General features: G+C 46.0%; 1 protein-coding gene across 3 annotated transcripts in view; it reads left to right on the plus strand.

Annotated features, from left to right (window-relative positions):
- The window catches only part of LOC133371487 (collagen alpha-6(IV) chain-like), a 294,936-nt gene that overhangs the window by 233,190 nt on the left and 39,648 nt on the right, over positions 1-22,098 (plus strand). For 2 of the 3 annotated variants that reach the window (XM_061598999.1, XM_061598997.1), the window contains 9 exons: positions 638-817; positions 1,880-2,063; positions 3,758-3,811; positions 9,220-9,291; positions 9,926-10,033; positions 11,112-11,333; positions 13,482-13,643; positions 17,977-18,147; positions 19,691-19,834. In XM_061598999.1, coding sequence (XP_061454983.1) covers positions 638-817; positions 1,880-2,063; positions 3,758-3,811; positions 9,220-9,291; positions 9,926-10,033; positions 11,112-11,333; positions 13,482-13,643; positions 17,977-18,147; positions 19,691-19,834 — 1,297 coding nt within the window. The remainder of the gene's footprint in view (positions 1-637; positions 818-1,879; positions 2,064-3,757; positions 3,812-9,219; positions 9,292-9,925; positions 10,034-11,111; positions 11,334-13,481; positions 13,644-17,976; positions 18,148-19,690; positions 19,835-22,098) is intronic. The other variant, XM_061598998.1, reaches the window with a different exon arrangement.

Here is a 22,098-nt window from a genome sequence, read left to right on the forward strand (position 1 = left end):
TCCTGTGTTGAGCTCTGGGCAGGACCATCGGAGAGGTGGAGAACCTTTTTGCCCTGGTGGGCCAGATGTTTATCTCACCCCTACAGGTCAACTTTGACAGGTTGGTGAGGCCACCCACCTGTCAACATTGACCTGCAGGGGTGGGGAAAAGAATATCCTTCTCCAGCACATTCCCCACAGGAAACGCATTGGCAAAGCAGCATTCAGCAGGTTTGATCCCTCCACTCACCAGCTGATGAGTGGAGGGTTCAATCCTGCTGGCTGCAGAGATCTGCTTTGCCACAAATCAGCACCCAGCAGGATTGAACCCCGCCACCACACGTCATCCAGTGAAGCCAGCTGATGGACGGGTGAGTGTGATTTGAGGAAATGGCCTCATGGGCCACCTCGGATCCTCTGGTAGAACAAGACTGGCCCACGGGCTTGGAGGTTCACATCCCTGCCTTTTAGTATATACACACAGAGAACTCTGTCCACTCAATGGCCATCAGCATCTGCCACCTGAGGGACATACATCATAAAACCATTTTCAGTTGCTGTATCCTTCCTATCCACTCCTTGTGTTGTGGATTCCTAGGATGCAGCATCTGTACATCCTTCTGCTTGCTGACTCTGTTTTTGTTTGTTTGTATCCCAGGGTCCCTTTGGTCAACCTGGTCTTCCCGGCCTGAAGGGAATGAAAGGAGAACCATCTTTGGCCTCAGGCAGAGGCCTCCGGGGAGATCCAGGAAATGTGGGTCCCAGAGGTCCTTCAGGTGTGCCAGGAATTCCTGGCAGGGATGGCATCTCCGGTTTGCCAGGTCGACCCGGCCCTCCAGTAAGTTCATCCATCTACCTGGACATCAGAACCTGTTTCTGTTAAAGTATGCGGTCTCTTTGGTGTCAGTTTGCTATGCACCATGTACAATACAGAAGCCCCTGACAAGAGGGATTGACAGACCTGGATAAAGGATCTGCAGAAGCTTGGTAGGAGAGGCTTGCATGAAGGAAAGTTTCTAAGAAGCCTGCATTTCTGGTTTTTGCAAGCTGCTAAAGGAACTGAGTAGGCAGCATGGAGACCAAATCCTGTACAGATGTGGGCTGCAGTTTTGATCCTTATTCATGTCTATGTTGACCTTGAAGGGCTATGGGAAAGTACTTGGTATGAGTTGTTCTCTTAGTCTAGACAACTGTGGGGGTGGGGGTGGTTCTGTGCTATGGTGTTGAGGAAGTCCCTTTGCTTTTAAAGTATCCTACAGCACAGTTCAGTCATCTTAATGAGTGATGGGTGAGCTATCCCAGACTTGAATAGGATTGGCTTGAAATAAACCAAGCTACATCCCAAAAAATTGGCATTGCTGAATCTGAGTTAATTGGAATCAACCTGGACCCCATCATTCCCCCAGCTGGAGGTGCGAAAGAGACCAATCTTTATCACAGTGTCCACCTTTGAAAGCTACCCACCCTCTTTTCAATGATTTTCCAAACTCCCTTCTTCCTTGCTTCCTTCCCACCCATCCTAACCTTCCTGGCACGGGAAGATAAAAAGAAGAAAGGAAGGTCCTTCTCTCCTCTCTTTGTCCTACAAGCAAACCTGGTGTAAGTAAACCTGGGAGATATAGTTTCCCCAGGGACTACTGCAGATGTCAGAGATTCATAGGACCACTGGAGGATGAGGGTTTGGGTGCTAGCTAGGTGGGAGGAAAGAGCTGAATTCTTCTCCAGATCAGATTAAAATCTGAGTCAGAGAAGAATTTAGGTGGTGTTGTATTCACCTTGTATTTGAATTATGAGCCCCTGAAAAATTTGGATTTTTCAAGTCAAGTAATTCAAAACTTGGTGGCATATCTAATCTCTCAGTAGTGGATTTTTAAAATCACTTTCTTTTTTATGTGCTTAGGGTGATGGTGGATTGGGCTTTCCAGGGGACAAAGGTTTTCCAGGATCACCCGGTCTGAAGGGCCGGCACGGAGAGAGTGGTCTTCCTGGCATTGGTTTCCCAGGCTCAAATGGAATTGGTGGGCCTCCAGGTGACCCAGGAATCAATGGGTTTCCAGGACAGCCTGGTCCCCCAGGTCCTCCAGGTATGTTATCTGAGGGTCTTTGATCTGGTCACAAGGCCCATGTGACTTACAGTGCTGTATGCCATGGTTTTCAAAGAAGTGAACTAGATTTCTGATTTTTAACCCTTTTTGCAATAAATCTTACAAAGGGATTTTGTACATATATAGTGGAAATGCTGGAAGGCTAGACATTATTGGTGGATGTTGATCTCAATGATAAATGAAACATTTGAGTTACGTTTGACAAATGATCCATTGTTAAGTCTTCTAAATAATGGGAACTATCATAGGGTATCAAAAATATTCACACACAAATGTTATATAACTTTGGCAAGGATTTTCTTTGCAAAGCTGGGAAGGATAGCCATAACGCAAATAAGAAAGAATTAGTTAGTTATGGGAGCAAATAGCAATTGTTAAAATGAAGATAATGCTAAAGGGAAACTACAAAGAAAGACTCGATTTCAGATCTTGTTGGACTTTAACTCCCATCAGCTCCTGGTATCATGGCCAGTAGTCAGGGATGATGGGAGTTGTAGTCGAGCAAAATTTGGAAGGGACCTTTGGCCACTCCTGGAGTAGATTGGATGCTAATGCAATAATAATAATGGAAAGGTAAAATGTGGTTCTTAATCAACTACTTATTAAGATTATTTATTGATTATTGTAATACTATTATGGCATAAAGCTCATTTCAGATACTGGGAAGAACACACATTTTGGAATGTATGTTTGCATATAGCATCTAATAATTATATTTATTTTTAAAATAAATCCTACAAGCTCCTCAGGCCTCATCTTCCAGTTGCCACTTGCCTAAGCTGTCGCTGTTCCAGCCCAGATGATAGTCAGAAAACACAAACGTGACTGCTGTTTATTCACTTGGCAGACAACAGCATGACAAGGAGTACCAGCCAGTCCTGCTACCTGTCTTGTCACTCCAGGTGGTGGTGGGAAACAGCTCAGAGGAGGGCAGCCCTTTCCTCCTTGCCATTGCTCATTGGAAGAGGGCAAGTGTCAGTAGCCACTGCAGCTCCACCTTGGCAGTGGTGGGTCAGTGGTTAGTGCTAGTGGGCCCTCATAGAGTGCCTGGACTTTGGCCTTTTCCCAAAGGACTCTGACCCCTGATTCCAACCCCAAGTGGGCCCAAATGCATTTGTTAACATTTCTCCTGATAAGAAGCACTTTCCACATTCTCGCTTGAATAGCTTTGGGGGGAAAAGCAAAAAGACCCTCCCTGTTCCTAGGTCCCAATGCCAACTTTTCAAAACAATTTTAACAACAGCAATGTGTTCCTTTCTTTTCTGCTGCTGCTTTTGTTGTGTTTTTAATATGATTTCTACCTTATTCCCATTTAATGTTTTGTTTATGGAGAGATGTATTTAATCTTGCAGGGTTTTAAAACAAATGCGCCTACATATATTCACAGGTAAAACAGACTTTGGTATATTTCCCCATCCAAAACACATACACATCCCTAAAAAAACAAAACTGTTGTTTCCAACCATCACAATGGCCTGATTCGTATCTGCTGTTAAATCCTATATTAATTTCCTCTGAAATTGATCATCTGCTTTTGTGACCCGCAGTGCCTGTGAATATAGGAGGATCGTGGTTCAAATCGCTTTCAGTCTTGCAGGTTTTTCCTTTCGTTTTGTGTTTTTACTTTTCTTGCCTTTGTTTTTAACCTCTCCTGCTTTGCTTAACTGGTATAGGTGATTGCTGCTGCGGTGAGGAGGTTGGTAATGGAGTCTTAGACGCTCAGGGAGGTGAGAGCAAGTCCAGTTATAAGACTTGTGGTGGGAGAATCTTCTCCCTTCCCATTGAAACCCACTGAAAAGCATGTTGTATGACACTGCAGGAGGGGGTGGATTTTTGTGGTTGTAGCAGACCAAGGTAACACAGCCAACAGACAGCTTGCTTTCATGTGCTTTTTTCCTGCCCCTCCCCCCCAGATCATATGCTCCAACGCTAACTCTCTGCTTCCTTGTGGCTACATGTTTCCACGTCTTTGCTTATTGCATGTGTGCCTCACAGTGGCCATGGAACAAAACAAAACCAAACAAATATTAAATGACAGCCAAAATTGTGTCCTAAAACCCAATTCCTAAATGTCAAGATTTCACCACCTAGGAAACCCACATTTCAGTAATCAAAATAATTGGTTGAATCCATGCGCACGTTTGCATGCATTCACATGATGCGCATAATTTCATCTAAATGTGTTAAAGGCCATTTGGCTGACTCCTGGCAGTTCACAAGACATGATGGGAGCGGGGATGCAGATTGGAAAGGCTGATGGGGGCCAGGAAACAGCAGTCTGGCTGCTTGCAACACATGAACTGCGCCTTCCAACTGCTACTATAACACTGTTTTTATTTCAGCGAATAAGGTGTTTTACAAATCCTAGCTCATTGATTCGCAATACTACTAGAAAACCCTGCTTAGGGTTTCCCGTGGATTTTGAGCCTGCTGCAGTCACTGTCAATTTTTTATGCGCTAGCATGAGGAGTGCAGAGTCACGTAGAAGCAAAAAGGCACCCATGAATTTTCCAGCATGATCCGCATGGCCCAGGGGCTGCATGACAATAGATCCAGGACATTAGCCCAGTGGCCTTTTTTTTTTAGACAGAAAGACTAAAGAAACTATATATATAGTTTAAACATATTCATGTTTAAAAGTACTTTGTGGAAATAGATGGCTTTACATGTGTCACTTTCCATACATCCTGATGAGATTAAGACTGCATATTCACCATACATTTAAAGCACATGACTTCCCCCAAAGAATCCTGGGAACTGTAGTTTGTTAAAAGTGCCAGGAATTGCAGGCCTGTGAGAGGTAAAACTGCAGTTCCCAGGGTTCTTTAGGGAAAGTCATGCACTTTAAATGTATGTTGTGTATGCAACCTAAAGCAGAAAGGAAGGAACTGGAAGGCGGGGAAGTGGCTGTTATGGATCCATGTGTGTTAAGAATCCCAGCTCTAGAAAGGAGGGCCTTAAATCTGCCTACATCCTCCTTCTCTTGCATTGGGAGGAGCTGCCTGCCTGCCCCCAAGAAAGCCAATAGGAACATTCTTCTAAGCCCAGGAAGAGGAGGGATTGCAGCTGAGTGGCAGAGCACATGCACAGCAAGAAGGAGGCCCCTGGTTCATAAAAAAGGGCTTAGTGGATGAGAGAGAGGGAGACCTCTCGCTGAGCCCTGAAGATAAACAGACCTGGCCTGGTGTAAGGCAGCTTCCTATATACATTTTGACTCACCCCTTTCCTCCTTAGCAAGGTTTAGGGAAGGGCCGTAGCTCAGAGGTAGAGCATCTGCTTTGGCAGAAGGTCCCAGTTGCAATCCCCAGCATCTCCAGGCAGGGCTGGGGGAGAGACCCCTGTCTGCAATCCTGGGGAGCTGCTGCCAGTCAGTGTAAATGATGCTGAGTTGGATGGACCAAGGATCTGATGGCACAAGGCAGCTTCCTGTGTTCCTATCCCTTCCCTAAATGCAAAGTCTCACAGTCACAGCAACTCTTGCAAGCGATCGACATCTTTGCCCATCGGATGTGCATTTGCGCACCCAGCAATTGGCAATGGCCAATGGACACCACCGGAGGAAAACTGCCACTGGAAGAAAGAGTGATCAAGGGATTCTTTGAAGTTGGTGTGTTTCACTCCCTCATTGGGGAAGGATTGTAGCCCAGTGAAGAAGCATGCGCTTTGCTTACAAATGGTCCCCAGGTTCGGTCTTTGGCATCAGCAGTGAGAGCTGGGTGTGTCCCCTGCTTGAAGCTTGAGAAGCTGCTTCCAGCCAGTGTAGGCATGACTGAACAGGTTGGACCAATGGTCTGAGTCTGTATAAGACAGTTATGTTCCTATAATTTTCGGGAACAGCCATAGCTCCGTGATAGTATGCGTGGTTTGCATGCAGAAGGTCCCAGGTTCAATCCCTGGTATCTCCCAGTAAGAATGGGAACATTCCCCATCTGAAACCATGGAGGGCTTCTGCCAGTCCATGTAGGATATATAATGTTCATCTAGATAGGCCAATGATTATGATTACGATTACGGCAACCCTTTCCCTCTGCAAGGGTGGGGGACCTATTAAATTGGTCCGCCCCCGGAGACTAATGGATCCTGAGGGTTTCCAAAGGGCTCTGGGGGATTTTCTGACTGAGAAGACTGGCGCTCCTGTTGAAGCCCTGGTTGAACTGTGGAATACGGAGATGACCCGGGCGGTTGACACGATCGCTCCCATGCACCGCCTCCTATGTAGAGCTCATACAGCCCCATGGTATACCCCGGAGCTGAGAGCGATGAAGCAAGAGAGGAGGAGGCTTGAGTGCAGATGGAGGCGAACTCCCGATGAATGCAATTATGCCTTGGTAAGTGCCTGCTCTAAGCGATATACAGCAGCGGTGAGGGCAGCAAAAAAGATATTTTGCTGCCAGTATTAAGGCATCACTCTCCCGCCCAGCGGAGCTTTTTAAAACTGTACGAGGGCTTTTACATCTTGGCCCTCGGGATACTATAGATTCATCTGTAGCCCGCTGTGATGAGTTCGCTGGACACTTCCAAGACAAGATCGCTAGCATTCGTCGGGACTTAGACTCCAATATTATAGCAGCTGGATTCAATGAAGCATCCAGAACACGGTCTTGTCCTTATTTATTGGATGAGTTTCAGACTGTGCAGCTTGAGGATGTTGACAAGATCCTTGGACTGGTGCGGGCGACCACGTCGGTGCTGGATCCTTGCCCCTCTTGGCTGGTGAAAGCTGGTAGGACCGGAACCGCCGACTGGGCCAAGGAGGTAATCAATGCCTTTTTGCGAGAGGGAGTGGTCCCTGACTGCCTAAAAACGGCGGTAGTGAGACCACTCCTGAAGAAACCCTCCTTGGACCCAGATAACTTGAACAACTATAGACCTGTGGTGAATGTTCCGTTCCTGGGCAAGGTTCTGGAGCGGGTGGTGGCCGGCCAGCTCCAGGGGCTCTTGGATGACACTGATTATCTCGGTCCGTTTCAATCCGGTTTTAGGCCTGGGTTTGGTACCGAAACAGCCTTGGTCGCCCTGTATGATGACCTTTGTCGGGAGAGGGACAGGGGGAGTGTGACCCTGTTGATTCTCCTTGATCTCTCAGCTGCTTTTGATACCATCGACCATGGTATCCTTCTGGGAAGACTCACGGAGTTGGGAGTTGGGGGTACTGCTTGGCAGTGGCTCCATTCCTACTTGGTGGGTCGCCACCAGAAGGTAGTGCTTGGGGAACATTGCTCGATACCCTGGACTCTCCATTGTGGAGTCCCGCAGGGATCGGTTCTGTCCCCCATGCTTTTCAACATCTACATGAAGCCACTGGGCGCAGTCATCAGGAGTTTTGGAGTGCGTTGTCACCAGTACGCTGATGACACGCAACTCTATTTCTACTTTTCATCTTCTTCAGGTGAGGCTGTTAACGTACTAAACCGTTGCCTGGCCGCGATAATGGATTGGATGGGAGCTAACAGACTGAAGCTTAATCCAGACAAGACCGAGACGCTGTTAGTGAGTGCCTTCTCTGCCCAGATGGTGGATGTTCACCCTGTTCTGGATGGGGTTACACTCCCCTTGAAAGAACAGGTTCGTAGCTTGGGAGTTCTTATCGACTTTTCCTTGTCTCTTGAGGCTCAGGTAGCCTCAGTGGCAAGGAATGCTTTCTACCATGTCCGATTGGTAGCCCAGCCTATCTGGACAGTGACGACCTCGCCTCAGTCGTTCATGCTCTGGTAACTTCTAGATTGGACTACTGCAATGCGCTCTACATTGGGCTGCCCTTGAAGACAGTTCGGAAACTACAGTTAGTCCAGAATGCAGTGGCCAGATTGTTGACGTGGACAAGAAGGTCCGCTCATATTACACCTGTTCTGGCTCGTCTGCACTGGCTTCCTATTTGTTTCCGGGCTAAATTCAAAGTGCTGGTTTTGACCTATAAAGCCTTACACGGCATGGGACCGCAATACCTGGTGGAGCGCCTCTCCCAATATGAAACTACCCGTACACTGCGCTCAACATCTAAGGCCCTCCTCCGAGTACCATCCCATCGAGAAGCTTGGAGGGTGGTGACTAGAAATAGGGCCTTTTCGGTTGTGGCTCCCGAACTATGGAATGGTCTCCCTGATGAGGTGCTCCTGGCGCCGACGCTGCTATCTTTTCAGCGCCAGGTGAAAACCTTTTTATATTCCCAGGCATTTTAATGCGTTTTATTATATGTATTGTTGTATTTTGCTGCTGTTTGATTATTTTTGTTTACCTTTGTTGGCTTGATTTTATTGTATTATTGTATTTATATATTCCTGACTGTTTTATTTTATGTACACTGCCCAGAGAGCCCTTGGGCTTAGGGCGGTATATAAATTAAATTAAATAAATAAAATAAATAAATGACAGCTTCTTGGGTTCCTATGCACCCTGGAACTAATTTGTACAATTATTTTTTATTTCATGGGGAAATTATGGATTCTTTTCCCACTCAAAAATGGTTGGTTGAATTTGCCCTTCTTCCCAGTTATTTTTCCTCCTTAGCTACTCTATAGACTGCAGCCTATCCCCTGGCTACAGGCCACCTTTAGGCATTTTGGAGGGAGGATCCAGTCCATCCTCTTTATGCTAGCCCCGTTGTATCTATTGTGCAAGGTAGATTTGTCTCCCCGTTCCCGAAAATCCTAAAACATTTTGCACACTTGTATTTCTGTGAAACTGAGGGTGCTTCTGCATGGAATTAACCAACTTGGGGAAGAGATTCGGGCCAAGGGCATAGGATCATTTGGTCCCTCTCATAGGGCCAGGAGGAAGAACGTGGTGGCTCTCCAGATGTTGAACTCAGGGATGATGGGAGTTGGAGTCCAGGGATGATGGGAGTTGGAATCCACCAGCATCACCTGGAGAGCCACAGGTTCCCCATCCCCTGCATTGGACCCTCCTGTTTCAAGCAGAAATCTCCCTACCCTTCTCCTGCCAGCCTTAACTACAGACAAGAGTTATATGAAACAAACAGAAGTGTGAAGAGGCATTCTTCTCTGGTAGGTTTGGAAATAAGCTCTTTACTCTCAAGTCCTCTTGAGTCAAGAGGATTCATGGATAGATATTCTCAATGGACCTATTTAACCATCATTGGCCAAGGAAAAGTTTGACGCATTTCTTTTTTCTGTAGGCATAACTTTGCCCTGCATAACTCCTGGAACGTTTGGGCCACCAGGGCTTCCAGGATCACCAGGTTTTCCAGGTATGAAAAACTGTACCATGTAAAACTATATAACATGCTTTTATAGTTGCGCCTCTTGCTAGTGACCATCTGCGTGGAGGCTTTGTTTCTAAGGGCCAATGCTACATGTGACTTGGTACTTCCATATATCCACAATTACTGAAGTTTCCAGTGCCGCGTTGTTGCTGCCACTGCTGCTTTTAATTGCATCTTAGACTTCCAGAAAGGCATGGTCTGAAGAATTACTTTAACTCAGGCTTTGAGGGCCACTTTATACGTGGAAGGAAGTGGGAGAGAGCAAATGTCCAAATGCTCTCACGGTTCTGCTACTTTGGGGAACACATAACAAGGGAGCGCTTGAGTTACACACATGAGAGTGATGTGTGGTGTCACCACATCTGGAGTGTTTGCATCTCACATGTGATACCACAGGGTTTGGGAGTGGTGGGTGCATGACTTCTCTTGTTTCAGAAAAAGTGGTAGAAAGCTGGCACTCATGCACTCGCTTTTTTCCTGCATCTCTTGCAATGTGCAAAACAGCCCTAACTGCTCATCATGAACATGGCTTGCATGATCAAAATCCACAGGTGATTTCCCCCCCTCCTTTTCATGTGAATTTCATGCCAAACTGATTGTGTTCCTCCCCCGTCTTCAGGTTCCAAGGGTAGCAAAGGATTTCCAGGCAGACCAGGACAACCAGGGTTAAATGGCTTAAAAGGGCAGCTGGGCTCACCAGGATTAAGAGGGCTCCCAGGACCACCAGGTAAGAGCCAAAAATGACCCTGACTTCAGTAAGGTAAAGAGTGAGGATATTGGCCATGCTGACTGGGGCTGACGAGAGTTGTCTTCCAAAACACGTGTAGGACATCAAGTTTAGGAAGGCTGCTTAGAGCATTCAAAGCACTTCATATTCATTTTTTGCAACTTTCACCACAACCCTGTAAGGTGGGTCTCTATAAAGTTCCGCCGTCTCTCAGGTTAGGCTGATTGAGAGCAGCTTGTCTAAAGCCAACTTGTGAGTTCATGGCAAAGGCAAGGATTGAACAGAGAAATTCCTGATACACAAGAAGTAGCGATGGCCACCAACTTGGATGGCTGTAAACGAGGATCAGATGAATTATGAATGGTTGCTGTCGGAAGCAGCATGCCTCCATATCCCAGGTGCTGGAAACGGCAAGTGGGGACAGTGCTTTGGGGATCAGGTCATGTTTATGAGCTTCCCATAGGTATCTGGTTGGCCATTGTGGGAACAGGATTTTGGGCAGATGGGCTGCTGGCTGGTCCAGCAAGGACCTTTTTACATTCTTATAGCTCAAAACCAAATCATGTGTCCATTCTGTTAGCATTTAAATCGGTTGATGGGGCGACATTTTACTTTGACAGGAAAAACAGCATGAGGGAAGAGGCTGCTGGATCCTCTTCCCTCCTGTCCCCCCCCCCCGAAGACACTGTGGGGCTTGATAGAGCAATGCACCTAGCAGCACAACTGTAGCCCTAACGTTTGCATTGACCAGGACATAAGGCCTGGGAGGCTCAGGAAAAAAATGCCTCTTCTGTGCCCCAGCTCCCCGGCTGGTGCGGCAAAGAGGGCCAAACCAAGTCCATTGCTGTCACATGACTGCAGCATGTCCATAGAGCATCAGCAGATGCTGGGGCAAACTGGCTCAACCCCTCCCCATCCCTGCAGTGCCCCATTTCAGTGGTGTCCACCGGCTGCCACTGGCAGGAATGCTTTGCGATGTTCTTGTTTTAATTCCCAGTTCTTCTTATTTCAATTCTGAGCTTGTAACGTCATTGGTATTACAGTTTTGTTGCCATGCTCTTTGTTTTGTTTGTTTAAGGCTTTCCAGGCATTGGTGGAGATCCAGGGCATCGAGGGCTTCCGGGACCTGATGGGGCAGATGGGTTCCTTGGAAATCCAGGCCCTCCTGGTTTGCCAGGTGCAAAAGGGCCACCTGGTGAAGTGTTTGGGGCTGAAAGCGGAGCCCGAGGGGACCCTGGTCGACCGGGATTAGCAGGAGATAAAGGCATTCTAGGGGACCCTGGCCTTCCGGGACAGAAAGGTTAGCTGTGCTGCTCCTAGAGTTGTCTGGCCTGAGAGCGCGTTTTGCCTAAGCCAGGGGCTCCCAAGCTATGGGCCATGGGTGGTCTGCAGGCTTCATTCAAGTGGTCCACGACATGGCTGTGGATTTGTGGTTGAAGAGAGGAGAAGGCACATCCATCTCATTAAACAGTCATATTAATTTTGAATTTCATTTTTATTGCTTCTTTTATTTCTGAGATTGTATTTTATTGTATTGCAATTTGAATTCAATGGAATTCACATTCTAATACCATCAAATACAATGTATAGCAGGGTACATGATATTTGCTACAACAGGCAGAAAAATCTTTTAGTGGTCCGCCAAGACCCTCAGCAGCTTTCAAGTGATCCATGGAGAAAAAAAGTTGGGAACCACAGACCTAAGAAAAGCAGATCTGGTTCTGGTCATTGCCTGGATGGGAGATTCACTCAGGCCCCAAATGGTACACCACTTTAATGGGAAAAAGGCAAGATGGAAATCAATGCATATATTTATTTTATTTTATTTTATTAAATTTCTATACCGCCCCATAGCCGAAGCTCTCTGGGCGGTTCACAACAGTAAAACTTCAATATACAATAAGCACAAAGAAAACTATTTAAACATACTAAACTACGAAAATACTAGTATACTAAAATGCTGAATTAAAATGTTAAAAAGTTAAAACATAGATGTTAAAATGTTAAAATGCCTGGGAGAAGAGGAAGGTTTTAACCTGGCGCTGAAAAGATAGTAATGTTGGTGCCAGGCGTACCTCAACAGGGAGATCGTTCCACAGTTCGGGGGCCACCACTGAGAAGGCCCTTTTTCTTGTTGCCATCCTCCGAGCTTCCTTCTGAGTAGGCACCCGGATGAGGGCCTTCGATGTTGAACGAAGTGTACGGGTAGGTTCATATCGGGAGAGGTGTTCCAACAGGTATTGTGGTCCCAAGCCGTGTAAGGCTTTATAGGTTAAAACCAGCACCTTGAATCGAGCCCGGAAACATATAGGCAGCCAGTGCAAGCGGGCCAGAATCGGTGTTATATGTTCGGACCGCCTGGTCCCTGTTAACAATCTGGCCGCTGCATTTTGCACGAGCTGCAGTTTCTGAACCGTCTTCGAAGGCAGCCCCACTGAGGTGAAAAACTTGGAATCTGGCACTTGTAACCTACTTTCTGATTTCTCTACGGCTGTGTTGTGGAACCTCCGGCTCGTGGGCCTTATCAACCTCCCCAGGCTTCCCTATTTGGCCAGTGAGGGTGGTTTGGCCAAGAAAGCAAAGCCACACCCACCTACCCTATACCCGACATCATTTATGACATCAGATGTGGGGCAGGTAAAGGCACAAACCAACAGATGAAAGTGGATAGCATCCAAAACCAGAAAAAAGGGAAAAAAAGGGGGGGGATCCCAAGATGCTAGAAAAAAATATATTTTATTCAATAGCCCAACGCGTTTCAGCCACTATATACAGGCCATCATCAGGGGATGATGTGTAATATCTTTCTGTACACAAAATTGCTATCAGTTCAACCACCACAAACCTTGAATTGATAGCAGTTTTGTGCACAGAAAGATATTACACATCATCCCCTGATGAAGGCCCGTATATAGTGGCTGAAACGCGTTGGGCTATTGAATAAAATATATTTTTTTCTAGCATCTTGGGGTCCCCCCCTCTTTTCTTTTTTCAGGTAAAGGTGCAGCCAGGTCAAAAGGCGGCTTGCAGGCACTGACGTCCAGCCTGATCGTTGGGGCTTGCAATTCCCTATGCCTGTGACGCCTTGTCTTTTTCTAACACCCAGGTTCTTGACCATTGTGGCTTGCGAAAGTGCTGGGCCTTTGCCTGATTGACTTGATTTGAAACGTCATGAGGAAAAACAGGTCACCTGACATCACCACTCTATCCCTCCAGCCTATCAAACTTGGCCCATGGGGTTGGGTAGAGATAAGGATCTGCTCTCTGGCCGGATTCAGTTCCCCGCCTCTGCTCCAAGGCGCTCTCGTACTGTGTCCTCAGGCATAGGCGTCACCCTGTGTTTCAATGCATTTTGCTGAGCACATATTCTTTGCATCTCATCCTGTTGATCTGAAATGAAAGAAAGGAAGAAAAGGTTTCAAGGATCCCACTGTTTCTCTGTTTTCAGGTGCAGATGGAAGGCCAGGCCTGCCAGGAATAAAAGGAGGTCGTGGGGACCCAGGGCTTCTGGGCATTGATGGACTTCAAGGACCGCCAGGACCTGGAGGCCCATTTGGCATTAAAGGAAAGCCCGGTCCAGTGGGAGCAGTCGGCATCCGGGGATTGCCAGGTGGGTCATGTATCAAAGGGGAAGGATGTGTGTTACCTTCCAGCTGGCCCCTTCAAGGGCAGAATTCAGGTTGTTGCCAACTAAGTCCTCCTCAAAGTAGACCCAGTGAAACTAATGTTGCGGTGTTTGTCATGTCCATCCATTTCCATGGATCTACTCTCAGTCGGACTAATTTTGGATACTACCTTTTCTCTGCTTTCATGCAACTGACTAGGTTCATAGTGATGGACCTGGGCATGGCGTGATGGCCAAACTCATGGGGAGCCTTGTGTGGCATCTGCATGTTCCAAGCAGCACGGGTGTTCTGATCCAAAGCAAAAGTTTAGGTTTGGGCAAGGCGAGGCGAGGCAACAGTTTCAGGATATAGTGGCACCCTGGACAGCTCCAAGCCTGGCTCAGGCTGGAGACTGCATAAGAACAGTGCTTGAATGTTGTTTCAGCACCAGTCCATCTCAGCTGCCTCATTTAATGAGGCCCAGCACTTCCCAGTCATCCGCTCCAGCGGAGCAGGGCAGACTGTGCTTCCACCAGGACAAGGGTGGGGAGCTCTCTCCATGCCACACCCCCTCCAGCCATATCCTCGTTCCCCAGCCCGCTGGTCCTGCTCTGAACCCTCCTTCTGTGCCTTTGCCTGGCTGTAATGTTTCCTTGGACTCTGATGGTGTTTCTTGCTTGCCTGGGATAGCGAAGGATGTGGGAGTGTGTGTAAGAACCTATCCTGCTCTACAAAGGCAAGACTCACTTTGCTCACTTTGGCCTCTGGACCTGCCTGCCACTGGAAGGATGACCAGAGGTGAATGCGTTCCTCAGAATGACATAAGTTCCCTGTTCCTGCACCTCGGAGCTGGAGCCCATTCCCATCTGGGGACCACGTGCCAATGATGGGAGGAGCCAGAGCGCAAAAGTGGGCAGAGCAATGGCTATCTATTTTTTATCTTTGTAAAGCAAGCTGGTCTCTATGCACACACACACACCTCTCTCTGTCCTCCATCCAGGGAAGCGAGAGGCCACGTTCAGAGTTCAAGGACACTTTCCAGTCAGGCAGAAACACTCGAGGGTGAGAAGTAAGACTGGGGAGGGGGTGGCCTGGGGAGAGTCCCAGGGGCCAAATAGAGAGGCCTTGAGGGCCACACTTGGCCCCTGGCTCTGAGGTTTCCCCTTTCCTGTATTAAAGCCTGAGGTTGATCACAAACCAGAAACTCCAGTCACTGATTATGGCACATACCATTTGGATTTGGCAGGCGACTTGACCGTGCCCGGAAAGGAGAGGGTAATTTATCCGCTGAGTTAAAGGGGGGTAGTAAAATGAAGCTTCTGTCTTGAATGAGCCATTTGTGATTCATGATCATCCTTAATGACTAACTTTCATGCTCCCTATTTATGCTATCACATCAGAAGTAATTGGACAACTTAACCTGCATCCTTGTCATTCTAGTCTCATTTGCTTTCTAAGCGCTGCTGTGCCTTTTTATCCTCCTGAGTAGGGTTGCCAGGTTCAGTCCCTGAGACTGATCCTGTATCTTTAGGAGAAAAGAAAGTCAGCCAAGTGCAGGTGTTCTGTCAACTCTGTAATGGGAAAAACCACAAGGTGGAATTCTCCCTTCCCCCTGCACAACTTTTAAAGATACAGAAGACCTCTTGGAGGCTGGGCCTTGGAAGGGAGAATTCCACCTTGTGGTTTTTGCCATTACAGGGTTGCCAGAACACCTGCACTTGGCTGACTTTCTTTTCTCCTAAAGATACAGGATCAGTCTCAGGGATTGAACCTGGCAACCCTACTGAGTGAGGGGAGAGCATGTTTTTCCTTTCCCAACATCCTCCAGGTGGGAACTGGGGCAGGATTGCCATGGCCAAAATAGCTTTAAGATACTGAGATTTCTTTCTTCCATGTGAAAATACAACATTGCAAGAAAGAGGCCATAGGCTTGTGACAGCCTCTGGCTTCCATAGCAGCTCGCAAGATGAAAAGCATGGAGTTGGCCTGTCACACTGTCAGTAAAGAGCAGCTCCCATAAGGCAGCAGGGGACAACCTGTGACCTGATGACCACATGTGTGGCCCTCAGCCTCATTTCATGTGGGTGGCAAGGAGGGGGAAATGGGGGGGGCTGGATAGCCGTGAGAAAAGGAGGTGGCAGAAAGAGAGAGAAAAGGGGTGCCCTACCTGCTTAGGCTTTGGACTCTCCCAACGCTGATTTCAATCCCACCCCCTGCTAGGATGCAGCCCCCCACAGATTACCCCAAAGAGAATGCAGCCCTCCACTGATAAAAGATTTTCCACCCAGCTGAAAGGTCTAGATTATTACATGCCAATTCCCTCTCTATAATTTTTGATAGCATTCCAAAGGCGAATGGGGGGGGTCTTCTCTCAGCACCCTTAAGAAGTGACAATTCCCAGGATTCTTTTAAGGGGGAGCCATGACTGTTTAAAGTGGTATGATACTGCTTTAAATGCACAGTGTGGATGGGGTCTGTAACTAACCTGCAAACAGGTAGGTGAGGGGGCTCTTCATGACTCTAAAAGCACCTCAGCACTATGTGTGGCTGTGCATTGACCACTGTCAGTGAACAACGGTTACAGGTAAGTGCTGTCATTTTCTGAGTCATGCATTTCGATCACAGCCCTTGTGCTTTCTCCCTTTTCATACGTGTTTTGTCTGTTTGTCCTCACCATGTTTCTGTTCCATTCACCACCAACCTCTCCATTTCTGATGTCACTCTGTATTGATTTCTGGGGTTCTCCACGTAGGCTGTCAAGGTGAGAAAAAATGCACTATGGCGTAAAAGCTCCCAGACTAACAGCTATCTAGCTTTTAATGCTACAAGACTTGGTTTGACTGTAGGTGACACCCCTTATTTTATCATGCAAAAACAGCAACAGCAATATTGTGCTTGGTAGTAAAGGAAATTATTATTATTATTATTATTATTATTATTATTATTATTATTATTATTAGCCGCTTGTTACCCAAAGGTCTCCAAGCAACTTACAACATTGTTAAAAATCAAAATAAATATATCATAAAATAAAATAATAAAACAACCACAACCATTCCCATACAGCCACAGAAAACTTTAGCAGCACATAAATATGAATGACGTTATCTTAGTCTATTAAACGCCTGTGGGGGGAAATAAGTTTTTGCCTGGCACCAAAGTGATGTCAATGAAGGTGCGAGGTAGACCTCCCTGGGAAGTATATTTCACAGATGGGGAGCCAAAACTGAAAAGGCCCTCTCCCTTGTCACCACCCTCCAAGTCTCCCTCAGAGGGGGGACCTGGAGTAGGGCCTCAGAAGAAGATCTAAGGGCCTGGGGAGGTTCATATTGGGAGAGGCATTCCAGAAGATTTTTGGGTCCTGAGATGGCACGCTCAGACTTTGCAACCAGTCCAGTTAGGAAGAGGGTTTTATTTTCTGGGGCTCCCAACATGGACTTCAGTTTTATTACGTCTCTCCTCTGCTACTTCCATCCATATTCAATAAAACATATTTAATTACCTATATATATTTTTAAAAAATCAGGTCATGACTTTTAAGTGCTGCAGCCGAAATATTGCAAAGCTTGTTAGCGTGGTGATGGTTTTTTTCTAGCTTCAGACCCTACTTCTCCAGAAACTACCTGATTTTTTAAAAAAATTATCTGAGCATTCCTTTTTCAATGCTTATGAGTCTTCACTACAGCAAACCAAACCACAAAGTATTTTAAAGATTCAACATTTCCCAGCAGAAGCAATCTGAACAAAGACTTCAGAGGCTAAATTCAGCATGGCTGACACCATTACTGTTGACCTCCTCCCTAGGGAGTGACATTTCTAGCACTATGGATTGAACAGGTTTTGGAAATAATATCTGGACTGCAGAATGATGGAGGTAATGATGGAGAATGTACCTTGCTTCACTGGGTCTCTTTTAAAAATATACTTTTTAAAACAAGTTCCCCTCTTTGGTTTAACCTAATGGTGAGGGTAGCGAGTGGAATTTGACATTCCAGCACTTTCCTATCTCAGCTTGTGGCCTGGTTGTTTCCAAATATGACTGACACATTTCCCAAACGGTGGCTGATAAATCCTAAATTATCCAAAGCATAAGGGGTTTCACTATTGGCAGTTGTGTAGTGGTGTAGGTAGTAAGCTTCCTAGGCCTTTTAATTTTTAGATGACTAATGCTTTTTTATTATTTTTGGCATTTCTAAACTTGTGCATATTAGAAAGGCTGCATGATATTTGAGGTTTCATCCTCTCCTATGCAATGCGATGCTCAGAGCAAAGGTGGCTTGAAAAGAGGGCAAAAGAGAGAGACTGTGAAATTAAGAGTCCTTGCTTGTCTCGATCCAGGAGTTCCTGGAGAAAAAGGCAGAAGTGGTGATGCAGGTCGGCCAGGCCCCATTGGAATGAAGGGGTCCCCTGGTCCTGATGGCCTTCCGGGACGTCCAGGAGAAGTAGGGCTGCCCGGATCACTTGGCCCTTTAGGTCTACATGGAAATCCAGGTTTACCCGGATCCAAAGGTAACAAGTGTCAGTGTTCAAGCTGTGTAACCAGGTATTTTAATGATAATTGTTTTGTCTTGTTGTACTTCGTCAGATGAAACATCACGCTATTTTGGGGTGACTTTGTGTGCCATAGAGCAGCCTTTGCCAATCTGGAGCCCTCCAAAGTCTTAAAACAGGGATTGGAGTAACAAGGAAATGCAACTTCAGTTCCACTTCATTTACGGTCACATCCACACCATACTTCTAAGGACATTTATAGCACTTTAGCAGTCACAGCTTCCCCCGAAGAATCCTAGGAACTGTAGTTTACCCCCTTGTAGAGCTACAGTTCCCAGCACCCTTAACAAACTACGTTGTTGTTGTTATGTGCCTTCAAGTTGATTTTGACTTTTGGAGACCCTATGAATCAGCGTCCTCCAATAGCATCTGTTATAAACCACCCTGTTCAGATCTTGTAAGTTCAGGTCTTTGGCTTCTTTTATGGAATCAATCCATCGCTTGTTTGGCCTTCCTCTTTTTCTACTCCCTTCTGTTTTTCCCAGCATTATTGTCTTTTCTAGTGAATTAACAAACTATAGTTCCCAGGATTCTTTGAGGGGAAGCCATGAAAGTTAAAGTGGTGCGGGAGTGCTTTAAATGTATGGTGTGGATGGGACCCCCATCAGGAATGGAACCTTTGGCCCTCCAGATGTTGTTGGACTCCAGCTCCCACTAGCCCCAGCCAGCATGGCCAATGGTCAGAGATTATGGGAGCTGTAGTTCAGCAACATCTGGAGGGCCACAGTTTCCCAGTTCCTGCTCTGTATAGTATTATTACTAATATTATTATGAAAACAATACTGTTTTTTTTAAAAGGGACCTGGACACAAACTTCAGACCCACCCAAACAAAAGAAAAAGAAAGGACTCCTGATGGGAGGGGCTAAATATGTGCCAACATGGCCACAACCTCTCCACTCAGCCTAGGAGGATAGTTCAAGTCAGAGGGCTCAGTTAAGGTGCAAATCTGCCAAATATGTTATATGTCTTTCTTCAGGGTGGCTGCTTCCAAAGGTGTAATTTCCATTAGCCTTTAACTGGTGGGGGGGAGGGCTAGGGATGAAGCAGAAACTCATCCCATTCAAATTCCAAAGTGGACTCACCTGATCCAAACCACATGGATCACGACCCAGATCAGATCAATTGTCCACTTCACAAATGCAGTCCGGCAGATTCCATTACAAGAGTCCGAGGGTTTAACGTTAAATGTTTCCGGGTGGATTTTTGAGAATTTCCTGTTAAATATCTACCTTGAAACAGGACAAATTTAGTCCCATCTCCTTCATGAATTATTGAGACTATCCATCCCTACTCAGGGCCTACTGGCAAGACACAGCCTGGTTCTTGATGTTTCACAACAGCACCACCACCACCACACAAATATACGGTGAAAAAATAGGGAGCCAATCTCCAAATGTGTTGTTTGAGATGAACATAGGTCCCAGATCTGACAAGGTATATAGTACATGTATATAGTAGACATGTATATATATAAATCTTGCTTTGCTCTTTGACACTAGGACAAAAGGGCTTGCTGGGTCTGATTGGCTTCCCCGGCATGACAGGCCTACATGGCATCCCGGGGGGTAGTGGCCCAAAAGGAGCTTCCGGAGCAGCAGGAAGAGATGGAAGTATTGGGTTTCCTGGGCTCGATGGCCTAAAAGGTAAGTCTGGAAACTTGGTATTAGGCTAAGCTTAACCTGGATGGGAGAAGTCAGCACCTAAAGATATACTGTTTGCCAGTTCGTTTCTGGGCCCAGTTCAAGGTGCTCGTGTTAGAGTTTAAAGACCTGAATGGCTTAGGCCCCAAATATCTGACCTGGGTGTTGATCAAGAGAGGGGGCCCTTGTGGAAGTTCCACTGCCCTCGGTCTTGGGGAGGGCACCCTCTGTAGCAGCACCTAGGTTGTGGAATTCCCATGAAGGTACACTGGGCACGTTCACTCTACAGTTTTCATCGAATGCTGAAACACCTCTTTCCCCTGGCCTTTGGCACGTGAGGTGTACATTTTTCTTGTGGTTGTAATTTGTTTTACACTATTTGTAATGTATTATTATTATTATTATTATTATTATTATTGATCATCATCATCATCATTGATGATGATGATGATGATGATGATGATAATAATAATAATAATAATAATAATAATAATAATAATAATAATAATAATAATAATAATAATAATAATGGTTTTCCTTGTGCAATTGTCTTGGGTTCAGATGAGTTTACCTGTGGTTCTGCTCCCTCAAAAACTCTGCCCTTTCTCCCTTGCCTGGGGATTCCTGTATGATTCCACTTCGCTTCCTCCCTTCGTGTTACTCCTCATGACGCACCTGTGAAGGCACAATCCCCGCATTCCCATGCCCTAGCACAGCCTTTCCCAACCAGTGTGCCCCCAGATGTTGTTGGACCACAACTCCCATCTTTCCTGACCATTGGCAATGCTGGCTGAGGCTGATGGGAGCTGTGGTCCAACAACATCTGGAGGCACACTGGTTGAAAAAGGCTGCCCTAGCATAACTCAGCCTGTAATTAAGCTTGAAGCGTGCAGCTCCCCGTCTGTGGAAATTGCTTCCCAGTGAGGTCTGTCTGGTGCCTTCATTGACATCTTTATGGCACCAGTCTTAACTTTTTCCCCGGGCATTTCATAGCATGAGATGATGATGTTTTATTGTTAATATGCTGCTAAAGCTTCCCATGGCTGAATGCAGGGCATTGTTGTTTGACTGTTTTGGTTGCTATGGGATCGTGTATTTATTTTTTATTTTAACAGTTGTAAGTCCCTTGGAGACCTTCGGGTGACAAGCGACTAACAAATCTAATTAACTGCTGAAACTCCCATCTGAAATGTATTAAAATGGTAACACTTCTGTCCCAATTTCTAAAATTCCTTTCACACCTGTTGTGTTAAGGAACAGTAGCTTTTTCAGCCAATATGCTGACATTTCACGCAGCTGTCTTTCACATGGCTGTAATGAACGTCTTATTTTTGTCCTTCACACATTATACACATGCACATTGTCGTTCCCCACTGTGTAGGGGGTCTAAGATCTCATCCTGTCGCCATGCAACCCTTCTCCCTTTAGTATCTGACATATCTTTATATACTGTATATTTAGTTGTATAGACACGGGTGTGTGTGTGTGGGAAATGCTGCTACTACCTGTGCCTACACTGGAACACTGGTACAACTTTCGTCAGGCAAACAACAAAGTGCACCTAAAAGGCAGGAGGAATGCACTGCATTCTGGGATGCCTGTCACGTGAGCAGCTGCAGCTAGCAAAACATCTCCGTGATTTTCCAGGTTCCCAAGCTTGCAAACACATTATTTCCAGTATCATTTATCATGAAGATTTGTGCTAAATTTGCACTATATTCCACTAGAATTCCAGAACTAGCTTGTACATCATGTGAAATATCAAATATAATGTACAAATGACCAGTTAAGAAATCATCAGAATAATGGAATAAAGATCGGTGTGGAAGCAGCTGTGGTCACCACTCGCTATAGGTGGCAAAACGGCTATTGACCTGTGGTGAATTGGTGCTTTACATCTACCACCTATTTTTTCAAAACTTTTGAATGAAATTATTCTATACCAGTTTAAAAAAGGTGTGCACCTTCAGCTCTTAACAATCACAGATACATCCTTGGGTCCTCTACACTGCAAAATGCACATTGACGTATAGAATTCTCAACTATCTCAAGAGTTTGTGGGCTTTCTTGGGAAACGCACCTTTTTTTGAGATAGATGTGATTTTACTTCAAAGCACTCAAGATCTGAAAGATGGTTCAATTGTTATAATGTGGACTCGTCTTTTAAATCAAAATGAGTTCACACTTCTAAATACAGTTATTCCAAAACAGTTTTCAGGTTTTGGTTCAACGTGCCTCTGCAAATCAACTTTTTCTGTGGTAAAAAC

The sequence above is a fragment of the Rhineura floridana genome, chromosome 16, assembly GCF_030035675.1.
Source record: "Rhineura floridana isolate rRhiFlo1 chromosome 16, rRhiFlo1.hap2, whole genome shotgun sequence".
Taxonomy (NCBI): domain Eukaryota; kingdom Metazoa; phylum Chordata; class Lepidosauria; order Squamata; family Rhineuridae; genus Rhineura; species Rhineura floridana.